Source organism: Mytilus californianus, unplaced genomic scaffold (genome assembly GCF_021869535.1).
Source record: "Mytilus californianus isolate M0D057914Y unplaced genomic scaffold, xbMytCali1.0.p SCAF_6, whole genome shotgun sequence".
In the NCBI taxonomy this organism is placed as follows: Eukaryota; Metazoa; Mollusca; class Bivalvia; order Mytilida; family Mytilidae; genus Mytilus; species Mytilus californianus.
Window position 1 is genome coordinate 53,376,213 of NW_026262712.1, and position 16,801 is coordinate 53,393,013.

At 31.7% G+C, this 16,801-nt stretch overlaps 1 protein-coding gene across 3 annotated transcripts in view; it reads right to left on the reverse strand.

Annotated features, from left to right (window-relative positions):
- The window catches only part of LOC127704326 (short-chain collagen C4-like), a 205,685-nt gene that overhangs the window by 92,338 nt on the left and 96,546 nt on the right, over nt 1–16,801 (reverse strand). For 2 of the 3 annotated variants that reach the window (XR_007983227.1, XM_052208334.1), the window contains exons 2-3: nt 12,193–12,372; nt 10,195–10,257 (exon numbers count right to left, since the gene is read on the reverse strand). The exons of the other annotated variant lie outside the window; for it this stretch is intronic. Coding sequence is in view for 1 of the 2 variants with exons in the window: in XM_052208334.1 (XP_052064294.1) it covers nt 10,195–10,257; nt 12,193–12,364 (235 nt within the window). In the remaining variant the exon portion in view is untranslated. The remainder of the gene's footprint in view (nt 1–10,194; nt 10,258–12,192; nt 12,373–16,801) is intronic. 3 annotated transcript variants of the gene reach the window in all.

Genomic DNA, 16,801 nt, shown 5'->3' on the forward strand with positions numbered 1-16,801 from the left:
GCAACCTATATAGGGTTAAAAATTAGAACATACAGAATTTCACAAAATCTTGTTTATCTCAGAGATTTTGAAGAATTTAACTCAAATATGAAGTTTTATCAATATTTCATGAAGATTGAGAAAATCCTGGGCCTTAACTATGATGAGTCAGCATAAATTCACAGTTTACAGTATGCATTGTTTACTTAAAGCCCTGAATTAAAAATAAATTCATAATATATGCCTATTTGTAATTTAAATTGTTTAGAAGTGCTTATATTTACCCTTCGCAGTCATTGCAACTCATTGATCCTTCTTAAATATTTTTGGTGTGGTGTTTTTGTCCTGTCGATAACCCAAAAGTAAGCCATAACACCTAAATGTGCTTTTTTGTGACCGCGGCATAAATAGTACAAGCTAGAATTACCAAAAGACCTCAGTAAAACTTACAATAGTGTGTTTTATCCAAAATATGTACTAAATATTCCACATTGCTAGAAACAGGGAAAAAATTTAGGAAATGTGAGGCACCAGGGGCAAAAAAACAGAGATAAATACCTCTCCCTGGGTCATAAAACAGATAATTTAACTTCTAAATGCTATGATTTTATTATTTTAAAGGTCTTTTGTAAAGAAAACAATAACTGTGCTAGGAAGTTATGCAAAAATCAGATGTAAGCAGTCATTTCTATCAAACTTTTAGTGAATTTATGCACCAGACTGATATCTTCATAAATACAACTTTTGCAAATATGGCTTTGTTTAAACACTTCTAGTTCATATGTTAACTAACTTATGTTAAATATATGGTTAGGGATGATACTGTTGTAACATGAATTCTAAACTGACCATTTGAGGCAGAAATTGTGAACTTTCATTGACAAATAGGCATACAGTAAGATGTGGACTGGAGACACAGGCAGGATTGGATACTTTGTATAATCTTTAATGTTGGAATGATTAACTACTTAGCATTACATTTATCGTATTTTAAAATGCTTTCAATTTGTTATCAGAATAGTTTCAAACAGGTTTTAGACAGTTCATATCAGAAAACATGCACATAGGGTAAGCTGGCAATAATTAAAGTCTTGTTTACAAATTCTTTAAAAAATTGAAACAGGGGTAGGGGTATAAAATTTACTGTAAAAGGAAACTTAGAGTGTATGCAGTGATTTCTTTAAGGCTATATTTCTGATAAATAAGTATTGTTGTGAGAAAAAATGTTTTAGAGAGTTTTCTATTTGAATAAATGTTTGTATAGGTTGCACTTTGTAAATACAGCTGTTTCTCAAACCACGCCTCTTTTGGGGAGATATATAATATTCATAGATATGTTAATTTGTTAACATACTGGTTCCCATTTATGATCTCTGTGTTTCATCTCATAGAGACATCACTTGGGAATGTAACCAGTATAGAAAAACATGGTAGCGCCTAAATTTTAATTCTTAGGAGGTCCAAAAATGGAGGTAAGGGTAGTATAGAATTTTAGTATAAGTTTAAACTCTTAGAAGTTCAGCGCATATAAATGTTGCAAATATGCCGCACAGCCCTATATTTTGACCTTTGAATAAAATAGTAGTGCATATAAACTTTCCGTTCTAGGATTTTATTTTTCACGAAACTTCATAGTAAAAATGTCACAGTTTTAGCCGCAAAGGGAGTTCCTATGGTAAATTGCATTGTCTATATTTACAGAATTGCAACCTATATAGGGTTAAAAATTAGAACATACAGAATTTCACAAAATCTTGTTTATCTCAGAGATTTTGAAGAATTTAACTCAAATATGAAGTTTTATCAATATTTCATGAAGATTGAGAAAATCCTGGGCCTTAACTATGATGAGTCAGCATAAATTCACAGTTTACAGTATGCATTGTTTACTTAAAGCCCTGAATTAAAAAATAAATTCATAATATATGCCTATTTGTAATTTAAATTGTTTAGAAGTGCTTATATTTACCCTTCGCAGTCATTGCAACTCATTGATCCTTCTTAAATATTTTTGGTGTGGTGTTTTTGTCCTGTCGATAACCCAAAAGTAAGCCATAACACCTAAATGTGCTTTTTTGTGACCGCGGCATAAATAGTACAAGCTAGAATTACCAAAAGACCTCAGTAAAACTTACAATAGTGTGTTTTATCCAAAATATGTACTAAATATTCCACATTGCTAGAAACAGGGAAAAAATTTAGGAAATGTGAGGCACCAGGGGCAAAAAAACAGAGATAAATACCTCTCCCTGGGTCATAAAACAGATAATTTAACTTCTAAATGCTATGATTTTATTATTTTAAAGGTCTTTTGTAAAGAAAACAATAACTGTGCTAGGAAGTTATGCAAAAATCAGATGTAAGCAGTCATTTCTATCAAACTTTTAGTGAATTTATGCACCAGACTGATATCTTCATAAATACAACTTTTGCAAATATGGCTTTGTTTAAACACTTCTAGTTCATATGTTAACTAACTTATGTTAAATATATGGTTAGGGATGATACTGTTGTAACATGAATTCTAAACTGACCATTTGAGGCAGAAATTGTGAACTTTCATTGACAAATAGGCATACAGTAAGATGTGGACTGGAGACACAGGCAGGATTGGATACTTTGTATAATCTTGAATGTTGGAATGATTAACTACTTAGCATTACATTTATAGTATTTTAAAATGCTTTCAATTTGTTATCAGAATAGTTTCAAACAGGTTTTAGACAGTTCATATCAGAAAACATGCACATAGGGTAAGCTGGCAATAATTAAAGTCTTGTTTACAAATTCTTTAAAAAATTGAAACAGGGGTAGGGGTATAAAATTTACTGTAAAAGGAAACTTAGAGTGTATGCAGTGATTTCTTTAAGGCTATATTTCTGATAAATAAGTATTGTTGTGAGAAAAAGTGTTTTAGAGAGTTTTCTATTTGAATAAATGTTTGTATAGGTTGCACTTTGTAAATACAGCTGTTTCTCAAACTACGCCTCTTTTGGGGAGATATATAATATTCATAGATATGTTAATTTGTTAACATACTGGTTCCCATTTATGATCTCTGTGTTTCATCTCATAGAGACATCACTTGGGAATGTAACCAGTATAGAAAAACATGGTAGCGCCTAAATTTTAATTCTTAGGAGGTCCAAAAATGGAGGTAAGGGTAGTATAGAATTTTAGTATAAGTTTAAACTCTTAGAAGTTCAGCGCATATAAATGTTGCAAATATGCCGCACAGCCCTATATTTTGACCTTTGAATAAAATAGTAGTGCATATAAACTTTCCGTTCTAGGATTTTATTTTTCACGAAACTTCATAGTAAAAATGTCACAGTTTTAGCCGCAAAGGGAGTTCCTATGGTAAATTGCATTGTCTATATTTACAGAATTGCAACCTATATAGGGTTAAAAATTAGAACATACAGAATTTCACAAAATCTTGTTTATCTCAGAGATTTTGAAGAATTTAACTCAAATATGAAGTTTTATCAATATTTCATGAAGATTGAGAAAATCCTGGGCCTTAACTATGATGAGTCAGCATAAATTCACAGTTTACAGTATGCATTGTTTACTTAAAGCCCTGAATTAAAAAATAAATTCATAATATATGCCTATTTGTAATTTAAATTGTTTAGAAGTGCTTATATTTACCCTTCGCAGTCATTGCAACTCATTGATCCTTCTTAAATATTTTTGGTGGGGTGTTTTTGTCCTGTCGATAACCCAAAAGTAAGCCATAACACCTAAATGTGCTTTTTTGTGACCGCGGCATAAATAGTACAAGCTAGAATACCAAAAGACCTCAGTAAAACTTACAATAGTGTGTTTTATCCAAAATTTGTACTAAATATTCCACATTGCTAGAAACAGGGAAACAATTTAGGAAATGTGAGGCACCAGGGGCAAAAAAACTGAGATAAATGCCTCTCCCTGGGTCATAAAACAGATAATTTAACTTCTAAATGCTATGATTTTATTATTTTAAAGGTCTTTTGTAAAGAAAACAATAACTGTGCTAGGAAGTTATGCAAAAATCAGATGTAAGCAGTCATTTCTATCAAACTTTTAGTGAATTTATGCACCAGACTGATATCTTCATAAATACAACTTTTGCAAATATGGCTTTGTTTAAACACTTCTAGTTCATATGTTAACTAACTTATGTTAAATATATGGTTAGGGATGATACTGTTGTAACATGAATTCTAAACTGACCATTTGAGGCAGAAATTGTGAACTTTCATTGACAAATAGGCATACAGTAAGATGTGGACTGGAGACACAGGCAGGATTGGATACTTTGTATAATCTTGAATGTTGGAATGATTAACTACTTAGCATTACATTGATAGTATTTTAAAATGCTTTCAATTTGTTATCAGAATAGTTTCAAACAGGTTTTAGACAGTTCATATCAGAAAACATGCACATAGGGTAAGCTGGCAATAGTTAAAGTCTTGTTTTCAAATTCGTTAAAAAATTGAAACAGGGGTAGGGGTATAAAATGTACTGTAAAAGGAAACTTAGAGTATATGCAGTGATTTCTTTAAGGCTATATTTCTGATAAATAAGTATTGTTGTGAGAAAAAGTGTTTTAGAGAGTTTTCTATTTGAATAAATGTTTGTATAGGTTGCACTTTGTAAATACAGCTGTTTCTCAAACCACGCCTCTTTTGGGGAGATATATAATATTCATAGATATGTTAATTTGTTAACATACTGGTTCCCATTTATGATCTCTGTGTTTCATCTCATAGAGACATCACTTGGGAATGTAACCAGTATAGAAAAACATGGTAGCGCCTAAATTTTAATTCTTAGGAGGTCCAAAAATGGAGGTAAGGGTAGTATAGAATTTTAGTATAAGTTTAAACTCTTAGAAGTTCAGCGCATATAAATGTTGCAAATATGCCGCACAGCCCTATATTTTGACCTTTGAATAAAATAGTAGTGCATATAAACTTTCCGTTCTAGGATTTTATTTTTCACGAAACTTCATAGTAAAAATGTCACAGTTTTAGCCGCAAAGGGAGTTCCTATGGTAAATTGCATTGTCTATATTTACAGAATTGCAACCTATATAGGGTTAAAAATTAGAACATACAGAATTTCACAAAATCTTGTTTATCTCAGAGATTTTGAAGAATTTAACTCAAATATGAAGTTTTATCAATATTTCATGAAGATTGAGAAAATCCTGGGCCTTAACTATGATGAGTCAGCATAAATTCACAGTTTACAGTATGCATTGTTTACTTAAAGCCCTGAATTAAAAAATAAATTCATAATATATGCCTATTTGTAATTTAAATTGTTTAGAAGTGCTTATATTTACCCTTCGCAGTCATTGCAACTCATTGATCCTTCTTAAATATTTTTGGTGTGGTGTTTTTGTCCTGTCGATAACCCAAAAGTAAGCCATAACACCTAAATGTGCTTTTTTGTGACCGCGGCATAAATAGTACAAGCTAGAATTACCAAAAGACCTCAGTAAAACTTACAATAGTGTGTTTTATCCAAAATATGTACTAAATATTCCACATTGCTAGAAACAGGGAAAAAATTTAGGAAATGTGAGGCACCAGGGGCAAAAAAACAGAGATAAATGCCTCTCCCTGGGTCATAAAACAGATAATTTAACTTCTAAATGCTATGATTTTATTATTTTAAAGGTCTTTTGTAAAGAAAACAATAACTGTGCTAGGAAGTTATGCAAAAATCAGATGTAAGCAGTCATTTCTATCAAACTTTTAGTGAATTTATGCACCAGACTGATATCTTCATAAATACAACTTTTGCAAATATGGCTTTGTTTAAACACTTCTAGTTCATATGTTAACTAACTTATGTTAAATATATGGTTAGGGATGATACTGTTGTAACATGAATTCTAAACTGACCATTTGAGGCAGAAATTGTGAACTTTCATTGACAAATAGGCATACAGTAAGATGTGGACTGGAGACACAGGCAGGATTGGATACTTTGTATTATCTTGAATGGTGGAATGATTAACTACTTAGCATTACATTTATAGTATTTTAAAATGCTTTCAATTTGTTATCAGAATAGTTTCAAACAGGTTTTAGACAGTTCATATCAGAAAACATGCACATAGGGTAAGCTGGCAATAATTAAAGTCTTGTTTTCAAATTCTTTAAAAAATTGACACAGGGGTAGGGGTATAAAATGTACTGTGAAAGGAAACTTAGAGTATATGCAGTGATTTCTTTAAGGCTATATTTCTGATAAATAAGTATTGTTGTGAGAAAGTGTTTTAGAGAGTTTTCTATTTGAATAAATGTTTGTATAGGTTGCACTTTGTAAATACAGCTGTTTCTCAAACCACGCCTCTTTTGGGGTGATATATAATATTCATAGATATGTTAATTTGTTAGCATACTGGTTCCCATTTATGATCTCTGTGTTTCATCTCATAGAGACATCACTTGGGAATGTAACCAGTATAGAAAAACATGGTAGCGCCTAAATTTTAATTCTTAGGAGGTCCAAAAATGGAGGTAGGGGTAGTATAGAATTTTAGTATAAATTTAAACTCTTAGAAGTTCAGCGCATATAAATGTTGCAAATATGCCGCACAGCCCTATATTTTGACCTTTGAATAAAATAGTAGTGCATATAAACTTTCCGTTCTAGGATTTTATTTTTCACGAAACTTCATAGTAAAAATGTCACAGTTTTAGCCGCAAAGGGAGTTCCTATGGTAAATTGCATTGTCTATATTTACAGAATTGCAACCTATATAGGGTTAAAAATTAGAACATACAGAATTTCACAAAATCTTGTTTATCTCAGAGATTTTGAAGAATTTAACTCAAATATGAAGTTTTATCAATATTTCATGAAGATTGAGAAAATCCTGGGCCTTAACTATGATGAGTCAGCATAAATTCACAGTTTACAGTATGCATTGTTTACTTAAAGCCCTGAATTAAAAAATAAATTCATAATATATGCCTATTTGTAATTTAAATTGTTTAGAAGTGCTTATATTTACCCTTCGCAGTCATTGCAACTCATTGATCCTTCTTAAATATTTTTGGTGTGGTGTTTTTGTCCTGTCGATAACCCAAAAGTAAGCCATAACACCTAAATGTGCTTTTTTGTGACCGCGGCATAAATAGTACAAGCTAGAATTACCAAAAGACCTCAGTAAAACTTACAATAGTGTGTTTTATCCAAAATATGTACTAAATATTCCACATTGCTAGAAACAGGGAAAAAATTTAGGAAATGTGAGGCACCAGGGGCAAAAAAACAGAGATAAATGCCTCTCCCTGGGTCATAAAACAGATAATTTAACTTCTAAATGCTATGATTTTATTATTTTAAAGGTCTTTTGTAAAGAAAACAATAACTGTGCTAGGAAGTTATGCAAAAATCAGATGTAAGCAGTCATTTCTATCAAACTTTTAGTGAATTTATGCACCATACTGATATCTTCATAAATACAACTTTTGCAAATATGGCTTTGTTTAAACACTTCTAGTTCATATGTTAACTAACTTATGTTAAATATATGGTTAGGGATGATACTGTTGTAACATGAATTCTAAACTGACCATTTGAGGCAGATATTGTGAACTTTCATTGACAAATAGGCATACAGTAAGATGTGGACTGGAGACACAGGCAGGATTGGATACTTTGTATTATCTTGAATGTTGGAATGATTAACTACTTAGCATTACATTTATAGTATTTTAAAATGCTTTCAATTTGTTATCAGAATAGTTTCAAACAGGTTTTAGACAGTTCATATCAGAAAACATGCACATAGGGTAAGCTGGCAATAATTAAAGTCTTGTTTTCAAATTCTTTAAAAAATTGACACAGGGGTAGGGGTATAAAATGTACTGTGAAAGGAAACTTAGAGTATATGTAGTGATTTCTTTAAGGCTATATTTCTGATAAATAAGTATTGTTGTGAGAAAGTGTTTTAGAGAGTTTTCTATTTGAATAAATGTTTGTATAGGTTGCACTTTGTAAATACAGCTGTTTCTCAAACTACGCCTCTTTTGGGGTGATATATAATATTCATAGATATGTTAATGTGTTAGCATACTGGTTCCCATTTATGATCTCTGTGTTTCATCTCATAGAGACATCACTTGGGAATGTAACCAGTATAGAAAAACATGGTAGCGCCTAAATTTTAATTCTTAGGAGGTCCAAAAATGGAGGTAAGGGTAGTATAGAATTTTAGTATAAGTTTAAACTCTTAGAAGTTCAGCGCATATAAATGTTGAAAATATGCCGCACAGCCCTATATTTTGACCTAAACTTTCCGTTCTAGGATATTATTTTTCACGAAACTTCATAGTAAAAGTGTCACAGTTTTAGCCGCAAAGGGAGTTCCTATGGGAAATTGCATTGTCTATATTTACAGAATTGCAACCTATACATGCGCTTAAAACGAAAATTCGTGAAATGAAAAACAAAAGGTAATTTATAAGTTATTTGCTCTATTTTTCTCGAACACTACATTATACTATTACAAAATTACAAATAATATTTGCATCTGTCATTTACAGTTGAATGAAGGAAATGTATGGTTGCGACCAGTTCTAAGCTGCCTTAAAATCTCCCAGGAACTATAAGGAAAACGGATTAGAATAGTCTTCCCCTACAAATATTAAAAAAAATTCTGACAGCAGCTGTTTTATCCTATAACAGTTTTGGACGGTTCTACCCTAGACAGGATTCTGCCAGTTCTAACCAATATCAAAATTCTGTTATGAATAATGCATATTTTAAGGTGTTTCTTGCCAGTTAACAACACGAGTACGGTCGGTCTTTCATTTGATCATTCCTGTCACCCTTCGGAGTGTTATACGACAAGAAACACCTTAAAATATGCATTACCTGACTTACGACCGTTAACATATTTTATTGTCTACAAAGATTTGCAGGATTTGCATCCTATTTTACCGACCACACTAAAGTGGGACATTCTTTTCTGGTGCGTTCAGGTTTTAATACGCCCTACGGCTTATTTATAATGTGAAATAAAACTCCCTAATAATTATTACATTAATAAACATTAGAAATCACTACCTAGTTACAATGAAAATAATACTGAAACTGCATGAAACAAAACTCAAATGAATTGTTATGGTCACTTTGTAAGTAATTTATTGATATCCAATACAGTATGAATGAACAACATTTTCAAAATCCTACACACGAATGTGTTAATTCTGGCTTTTAAAAGTGTTGCATTATCACATTCATCTCACATAATATCCCTCTATCGTAGCGATAATTAAAGAAAAATACATTATTTTTCGACAGTTAAAATGTGTGATATTTGGTATTTGAGTCTAATAAACATAGGAAAGCATTGTTTCTGCCTTCACTCTATCAAAGATTGAAAATTAAAAAAAAAAAGTAAAACCCCAATTTGCAACAACACAAGATAACTATCAAATGAATTACGAATTCAATGTTAAATGTAAATTATAGTTTGTTTTTTAATCATGGAAAATAATGACCTTACACAGGTCATTATTGTATGCCTTGAAGCAAATTTCATTGAATTTTGGTATCGTCGGGGTTGATTTTTCAAAAGAAAGACCCATCATTCTGAAAGAAAATAATTTCATATAGGTATATAAGAGCTCAGAAATTTTGTTCTAGGAAAGTTTATTCTAATAGTTTTGAAGCCATATTACAACTGAAGAAGTTATCAGTTTTATCTAACGTAAAAATATCAGGGTTACAACGACTGATGTGTTTGTTGTATCTGTTTCGATTTAAAATCCAAAGGGATCAAGTATTAACAAAAAGTTATCTACTTAACATGTACTTAGTAAAACAGTAAATAATATTGTGATGCTATATAAATACTATATACACAAATGTAGATGTAAGAAAATATTGCCCACATAATATGGGGGGATAGAATATTTAAAATATTGGATAAATATAGAAATTACTCTTCATGTTTTTTTAACAACTGCACAAAAAGTTAAAATAGATCAGAGGTGGCACTTGTAAAAAGCCACATTTAATAACCCAAATCAATTGTAATATATCTTATTATATCACTATGACTTGATCATTCTTACACGTGCTACTCAATTTTTATAATTTGTGTCTAATATTGCAGTATGTAATTTCACATGTTTTATCATGAAAAATGAAACCCCAAAACCTCAGTTTCAGATATAGAAATTTTCTTTCGATTACCTGTATATACCATGTCTACCCCTGTTGGACATCCTTTCCTTCCCCACCGTGCATATGTCACACCTAGATGAAAAGACAGTAACACTATGTTATTTATTTAATGTGTTGAACTTTAAAATAAATATCAACATTTCAAATTATATGTATATGTTCCGGACCATTTGAGTATTTGGACCATACGCGTATGGTCATGACCATATGTGTATCATATTCGTTTGGTTATTAACGGGCCGGACCATATGAGTATTTAGACCATATAGGTATTTTTCAAATAAATTCTAATATCCTTCGCAGGAGCACACAGCTCATTCTCGAAAACTAAACGGGTACGAGTTAGTAACTGAATTCCTTAGTCTTTACATATTGTATGAATCTTGGTGTATCTGTTATCTTGCCTTCGCTAGAATTAACTTAGAGCGTTTTATCTTTCTTGGTGTATCTGTTATCTTGCCTTCGCTAGAATTAATTTAGAGCGTTTTATTTTGTCGACCTTTTCGACCGCATGTGAAACGACGGGCGTTTTAGGGCATCGGCCTTTTTTTCTTTTTTCTTAGTGTTTAAATTATTATTTCAGAAACTAAGTTTCTTCTAATCTCAACTTACTTTCATTTAATTGTTGTGTTCGTTCTCCTTTTCGTATGATTTTTCTGTCATTGTAAGATTGTATAAATAGGAGCATGAACACATTGAATAACTAAAAACAATTTGAAATATTAAGAAATTTTGATACAGTAAAAACACCAAAACAAATTTAAAAGAGAAAAAAAAGAGGGTTCAGTGACCAAAATTCCTGTGAGTTAGGCAATTGACTTCTTGTTTAAGAGTTCATTTAGATATTGCTTGAAGTTATTTTCATAAGTCGACATATTGCGTTTCGTATAAATGTAAGAGCAAATCAATAATGACCATGTAGAAATGATATTCCTATAATTCTTACTTGTAAGTATATTTCACTTTATCTCATTAATCATGTAACAATGATTACAATATGGTTGAATAAGTAAAAAATTCATTTTTAGAAACTCTAAATCTATGGGACAAATTGTCAACGTCCATCTTGTTAACTAACCGGACCATATGAGTATATACCCATACTGTCATGACCATACGCGTATGGTCCAAATACTCATATGTTCCGGAACATATATATCTCAATTCACGAAAGACATTTTTCCTGATCTTAAAATCTTAAAAGTACAAAAGAAGTCGTCTTATCTGCGAATATGCAGCTTGTGTCCTATCCCCTTTTATGATATTTTATTGTATTTTGATACTAATGGTAGATGACACATCCGTAGAATGAACCGCTCACCGTGTCAACACATTACATGTCGTTCCATAAGGAGTTTTTAGTAGCTTATTGTGCATACTTATATAACAAATGGATTCACGCGTTTTATAGATCGGTATACTGCAGTTGCCTTTTACCAAGTAATTTTACATGGTATTTTTCTTAATTATTTCCCCCTTTTTTCTTTTCTCCTTCTATATATGCTTAAAAAACTGATTTCGAAGTACATAATAAAAGCACGTGGAAATTGGTGGCGTGTTATTTCTTTTTTGGTTTGAATTTTTAAAAGAATAAAGTTCAAAAAGCTACTTGTGACCTTTCCAGAATATTTATGACTTTGACCATGTCTCATGAATTTTAAAATCAAGTGTTCACTTATTCAGAAAGGTATTATTTTGATAGTATAAAATTATGCAGCTTGTCCATCTTTAAGCTTAATTCATTCTTTTGTACTGTTTTGAAGTTGTTCATGAGAGATAGATTTGTGTTTGAGTGTGTGTGTACACTGTCATATATATTGGTCGTGCTATTTTCTGTCTTGTTTGGGTTTTACTTCTAAAAACTTTCTGTTCTGTATGTTCTTATTAATGTACTGCTTCACAATAAGCCGAACATTAGAAAAAAAAAGGTATCAACAAATACCTTTGACACTGTTGAGTAAATGATTCATTTTAGGGTTTAAGAAGTTAAACATGTTAAACGTTCACCTGAGGCGACCGACTTTCCTGTTGAAAGGCCTTCATCTTTTCTAGAGGTACGGAGGTAATGCTTCATTAGAAAAGACTGGTCAGATGCCGACAGGTCATAATCTTTACAATCATGACATTGGACTAGAACCACACTTATTGCTATAACAACTACCAAATATGACAAGACCATGTTAGCAACTACAACAAATAGAATTAGATACATTAGAAATTAAAAAAGATCTATAGTTTCAACACTATAGAAAAGAGCTTTACGACTTAACGATTGATAAGAGAAGTATACATATGTTAGTACTGTTTCTTGCGTACTTCTGCAATCCTATGAAATAACTCGTACATGTACATTATTATTATTTTTTAAAATATCAACACTTGTGCGGGGTTTATGTTTTCGTTTTATTCAAATGAAATAACTTCTGATCGTTACCTCCTCATTTAACAAAACTTTCAATTTAACAAGAAATGTTACCTTAAACATAGTTTTTTGTTATATTTCTTTTTGCCGCTAAAGTATAACCAGTGGAACATGTTCACATTACACAACGATTAAAATGTATGATTACACTGTTACTGCATCAAAACTGTGTTTCCTTAAATATATAAACGCAAGTCTTGGTATTTAATCGGTGTATCAATCTTACATATTTCTTAAATGAAATAACAGCCAGACATTATATGAAACATATCCAGTTAAAGCATAGTCCTTAAAGATGAAACAAAATGATTTCAGAATATGAGTACTAGACATTTGCGGAAACTGTCAGGATTACAATTACACTTTCAGGTAGCATTTAAATCTTAGGTCGTATGAAAGCGTAAATGTAAACCGTTGTTCCAAAACGAGTTCTAACTTATATGAATTTTTTCTATAGTTGGAGAACAGGGTTTTTGAAAAATATATGAAGTAACATGTACACATTAATTGTTGTACATGGTGTTATCCAGGTTCAACATGCTGTTAATGTACGGAGTATGATGGAATGGACATAAATCTTTAATAAATTTTACATGAGACATTAAAAAAAATCGTTTTGTCGTTGGCTAGGTTGAGACACTTAGAAACTAGTTTCAACAAGACTTAGTGTAAAGAAAGGACGATTAACTTAGGAGCATGTTGACAATATTTTATGTTTATGCTAAGAAATATAGTTTCAATATGTTTATGCCCAACCTAAGGGCATTATGTTTTTCGGTCTGTGCGTCCGTTCGTTCGTCCATCCGTTCGTCCGTCCGTCTGTCCCGCTTCAGGGTAAAGTTTTTGGTCAAGGTATTTTTTGATGAAGTTGAAGTCCAACCAACTTGAAACTTAGTACACATAATTCCTATGATATGATCTTTCTAATTTTAATGCCAAATTAGAGTTTTGACCCCAATTTCACGGTCCACTGAACATAGAAAATGATAGTGGGAGTGAGGTATCCGTGTACTATGGATACATTCTTGTTTTTTAAAGAAAATGAGGGGATACAGAGGTTCAGTCTTTAAGAACTATTTATTTTTCATGGCATTATACTTGCCGTTTGTTATATTTTTATTATCTTTTACTTTTTCTGAATTAGGCGAACACTCAAAAATTTGGAACTTTCCGTTTTTATGTAGCAACATTCCAGCAGCGCCTGCATACGCAGTATATATCTTCAAGTTGATACGATACTCCAGGGCTTGTATTTACTATCATGATTTCCTTGATAGAGGGTTGCTGCTCACAAGGAAGCTATTAAACCAAGAGTTCGAAGTGGTGAAGTTGAAATCATCCCTTCGTAAATTTTACGGACGCCATCACGAGTTGGTTAACCGTTACGGAATATCCGTTTCACAGACTATAGCGGATATGTTCCTAATGTCGTAACTACAATCCCGTCCCCTTTTCCCGAATGTGACCTACCGAATTAGACTTAATACCGGGTTTGTACTAACATGAGCAACACGACGGGTGCAACATGTGGAGCAGGATCTGCTTACCCTTCCGCAGCACCTGAGATCACCCCCAGTTTTTGGTGGGGTTCGTATTGCTCAGTCTTTAGTTTTCTATGTTGTGTTTTGTGTACTATTGTTTGTCTGTTTGTCTTCTTCTTTTTTAGCCATGGCGTTGTCAGTTTATATTCGACTTTTTGAGTTTGAGTTTGAATGTCCCTTTGGTATCTTTCGCCCCTCTTTTACTATCTATTTTCTCAAATTAAACAAAACCAATACCGGGTCTAGACTTGCGTCGAACTTTGACGAAAGATTTCCCTGTGCAATGAGACTTGTAAAATTTCATACTATCGGCAACAGGAAGTGGCAGAACGACAGATGTACAAATATCATACACGCTGCAGCTTACTAATTATTAAGATACAGGCCAAATATAAAATCACTCCTTTCTATAGAGGCCAGGAAAATTTTGAGGAAAGTTTTTTACGCAAGGTCTGTCGAACAGATGGACGGACGGACAGAGCCAAGCGGTTACTAGACCTGCTTTCGCCTTCAGCGACGCAGGTAAAAATGACTACCGGGTTCTGAGTTGTTTGTTTTTGTGGAATTTTTATAGAGATCTTGAGAATCATTTGAGTATAGACGGTTTTTTTTTTTAACGGCGTCGATAATTATTTCTCTCCCAAAAACTTGGGTGGGTCTGATCTGATCGAAGCATGAGTAGTAACTATTGATCCGAGACCGGTACAATTGTATCTTAGAGAGCTCATATGACGGTCACACAAAACGCATCCGCAAAATTATTCCGTTGATTAAAAGGGATAAAAGGAGCAAAGGTATATCAGGCGAGATGAAATAGTTAAAAAATCGTAAACTATTTAAATCGGTTAGGGAGCAGTTTCGGATACAAAATGTGATCGTGAAAACGAAGATATTGATATTTCAAAAGCATTGTGCTACGGCGGGCTTTTTTTTTTTTTTTTTTTTTTTTTTTTTTTCTTTCCTGTTTACATTTTCCTCAGTTGCCCAGGATGCAAACTGGGGATTCCCGTTTACATTTAAAACCAACTGTCCGGGAAGCAGGAGGCTGAAAAAAGTGCACTGTATTACCAGAAAAAGTAGTACATGCATAATAATACTTATTATTCTATTATATGACAATGAATGAAAAAGAACATCTTTCTAGGATGTAATACTAGTAATAAATAATATAACATTATAACATAATCGAGTGCACCTCTAAACCATGGATTACCTAATACAAATTAAAGAGACATAAAAGGCAGACCACATAACATCGTGACTGTTATCTCCTACAAGGTTTGTAACATCATATAAAATTAATTAATGTGTTTATTTTTTCTTTGTCTATTGTATTATTAGATAAATAACAGGGTACAGATTTCAGATTGATATCATGTATGATTTCCAAAGATTCAAAATATCTGTAGATGACATTTTTATCCCATCATATTTGATTTTGTTTCTTATTTTCCACAAGGACCATTTTGTCAAAATAAAAAAGAGATTTACAAGTAAAGTGTGGTTCGATTGACCACTGCTATCTCCCAAAAGCATAAAATGTTTTAAATTTTCATCATCTAATTGAACATTCCAAAATGTGAAAATATCTTTGATTTTACTAATGATTATTTTGGTTGTATTGCAATCGAAAAATAAATGTTGCAAATTTTCAGTATTATTGACCGTTTGGCAAATATGACATTTTCCGTTTGACAATTGCATTTTTTTAAGTCTACTTTCCGTATGTATGATATTGTGAATGCATTTCCATTGAAATTCTTTTATTTTATTGGTGATATTAACTTTTTTCAGATTGTCCCATACTATTTTCCAATTAATTTCGTGCCCAAAAATTTCTTGCCATTTGTTTTGACATTTTGGATATATTTTCTGATTAATCGTGTCTCGAATATATTTGAGTTTCAATTCTTTAGGTTTGATTTTTTTGTCATTTCTATCTAATATGAACATTTCATCAGAAAGTTTCAATTCTATGTTTGTTTTTACATTAATTTCATTATCAATTTCTAAAATTTGTAAGAAGTCGATTGGTATTGAACTTTTAACTCTTGAAAATTCTGATATACAGTTTCTTTTATCCACAAGTTTTTCAAATATAGAACAACAACTGTAAAATTCGTTGGTTTCTTCATTCCATATGTCTTTGATATATTTCATGTTACTTTTTAGAAAGGAAGAAAAAAACAATGGCTTATTTTGGAATAAAATTTTTGAATTACCAAATAGTCTCATATTAAGTACCTCGTGCTTTGTTTTGGGATTATCTCCAATTTTTAGAAAATTAGACCATGTATAGACCATTTTCTGATAAAATAAAGGAATATTTTTAAGATTTAGTCCATTAATATTTGAACATTTACATAAAAAATATTGATCATTATACTTATTGTCAAATTGTCGAAGCCAATACTTGCCAATCGCATTCCAGCTTTCTAATGGTTCATGAAGAATGCGATAAAGAGACTTTATTTGCTTACTTCTAATGAATAATTCTATACTAATCATGCCCATTCCACCCTTTGTTATATCAAGACAACAAACCTGTCTTTCTATTTGGTTAACTTTCCCATCCCATATAAAATTCCAAATAATATTGCTTATTTCTTTTGAATATTTTTCAAGAAGTCCCCGCATTTCAATTTCATAACTG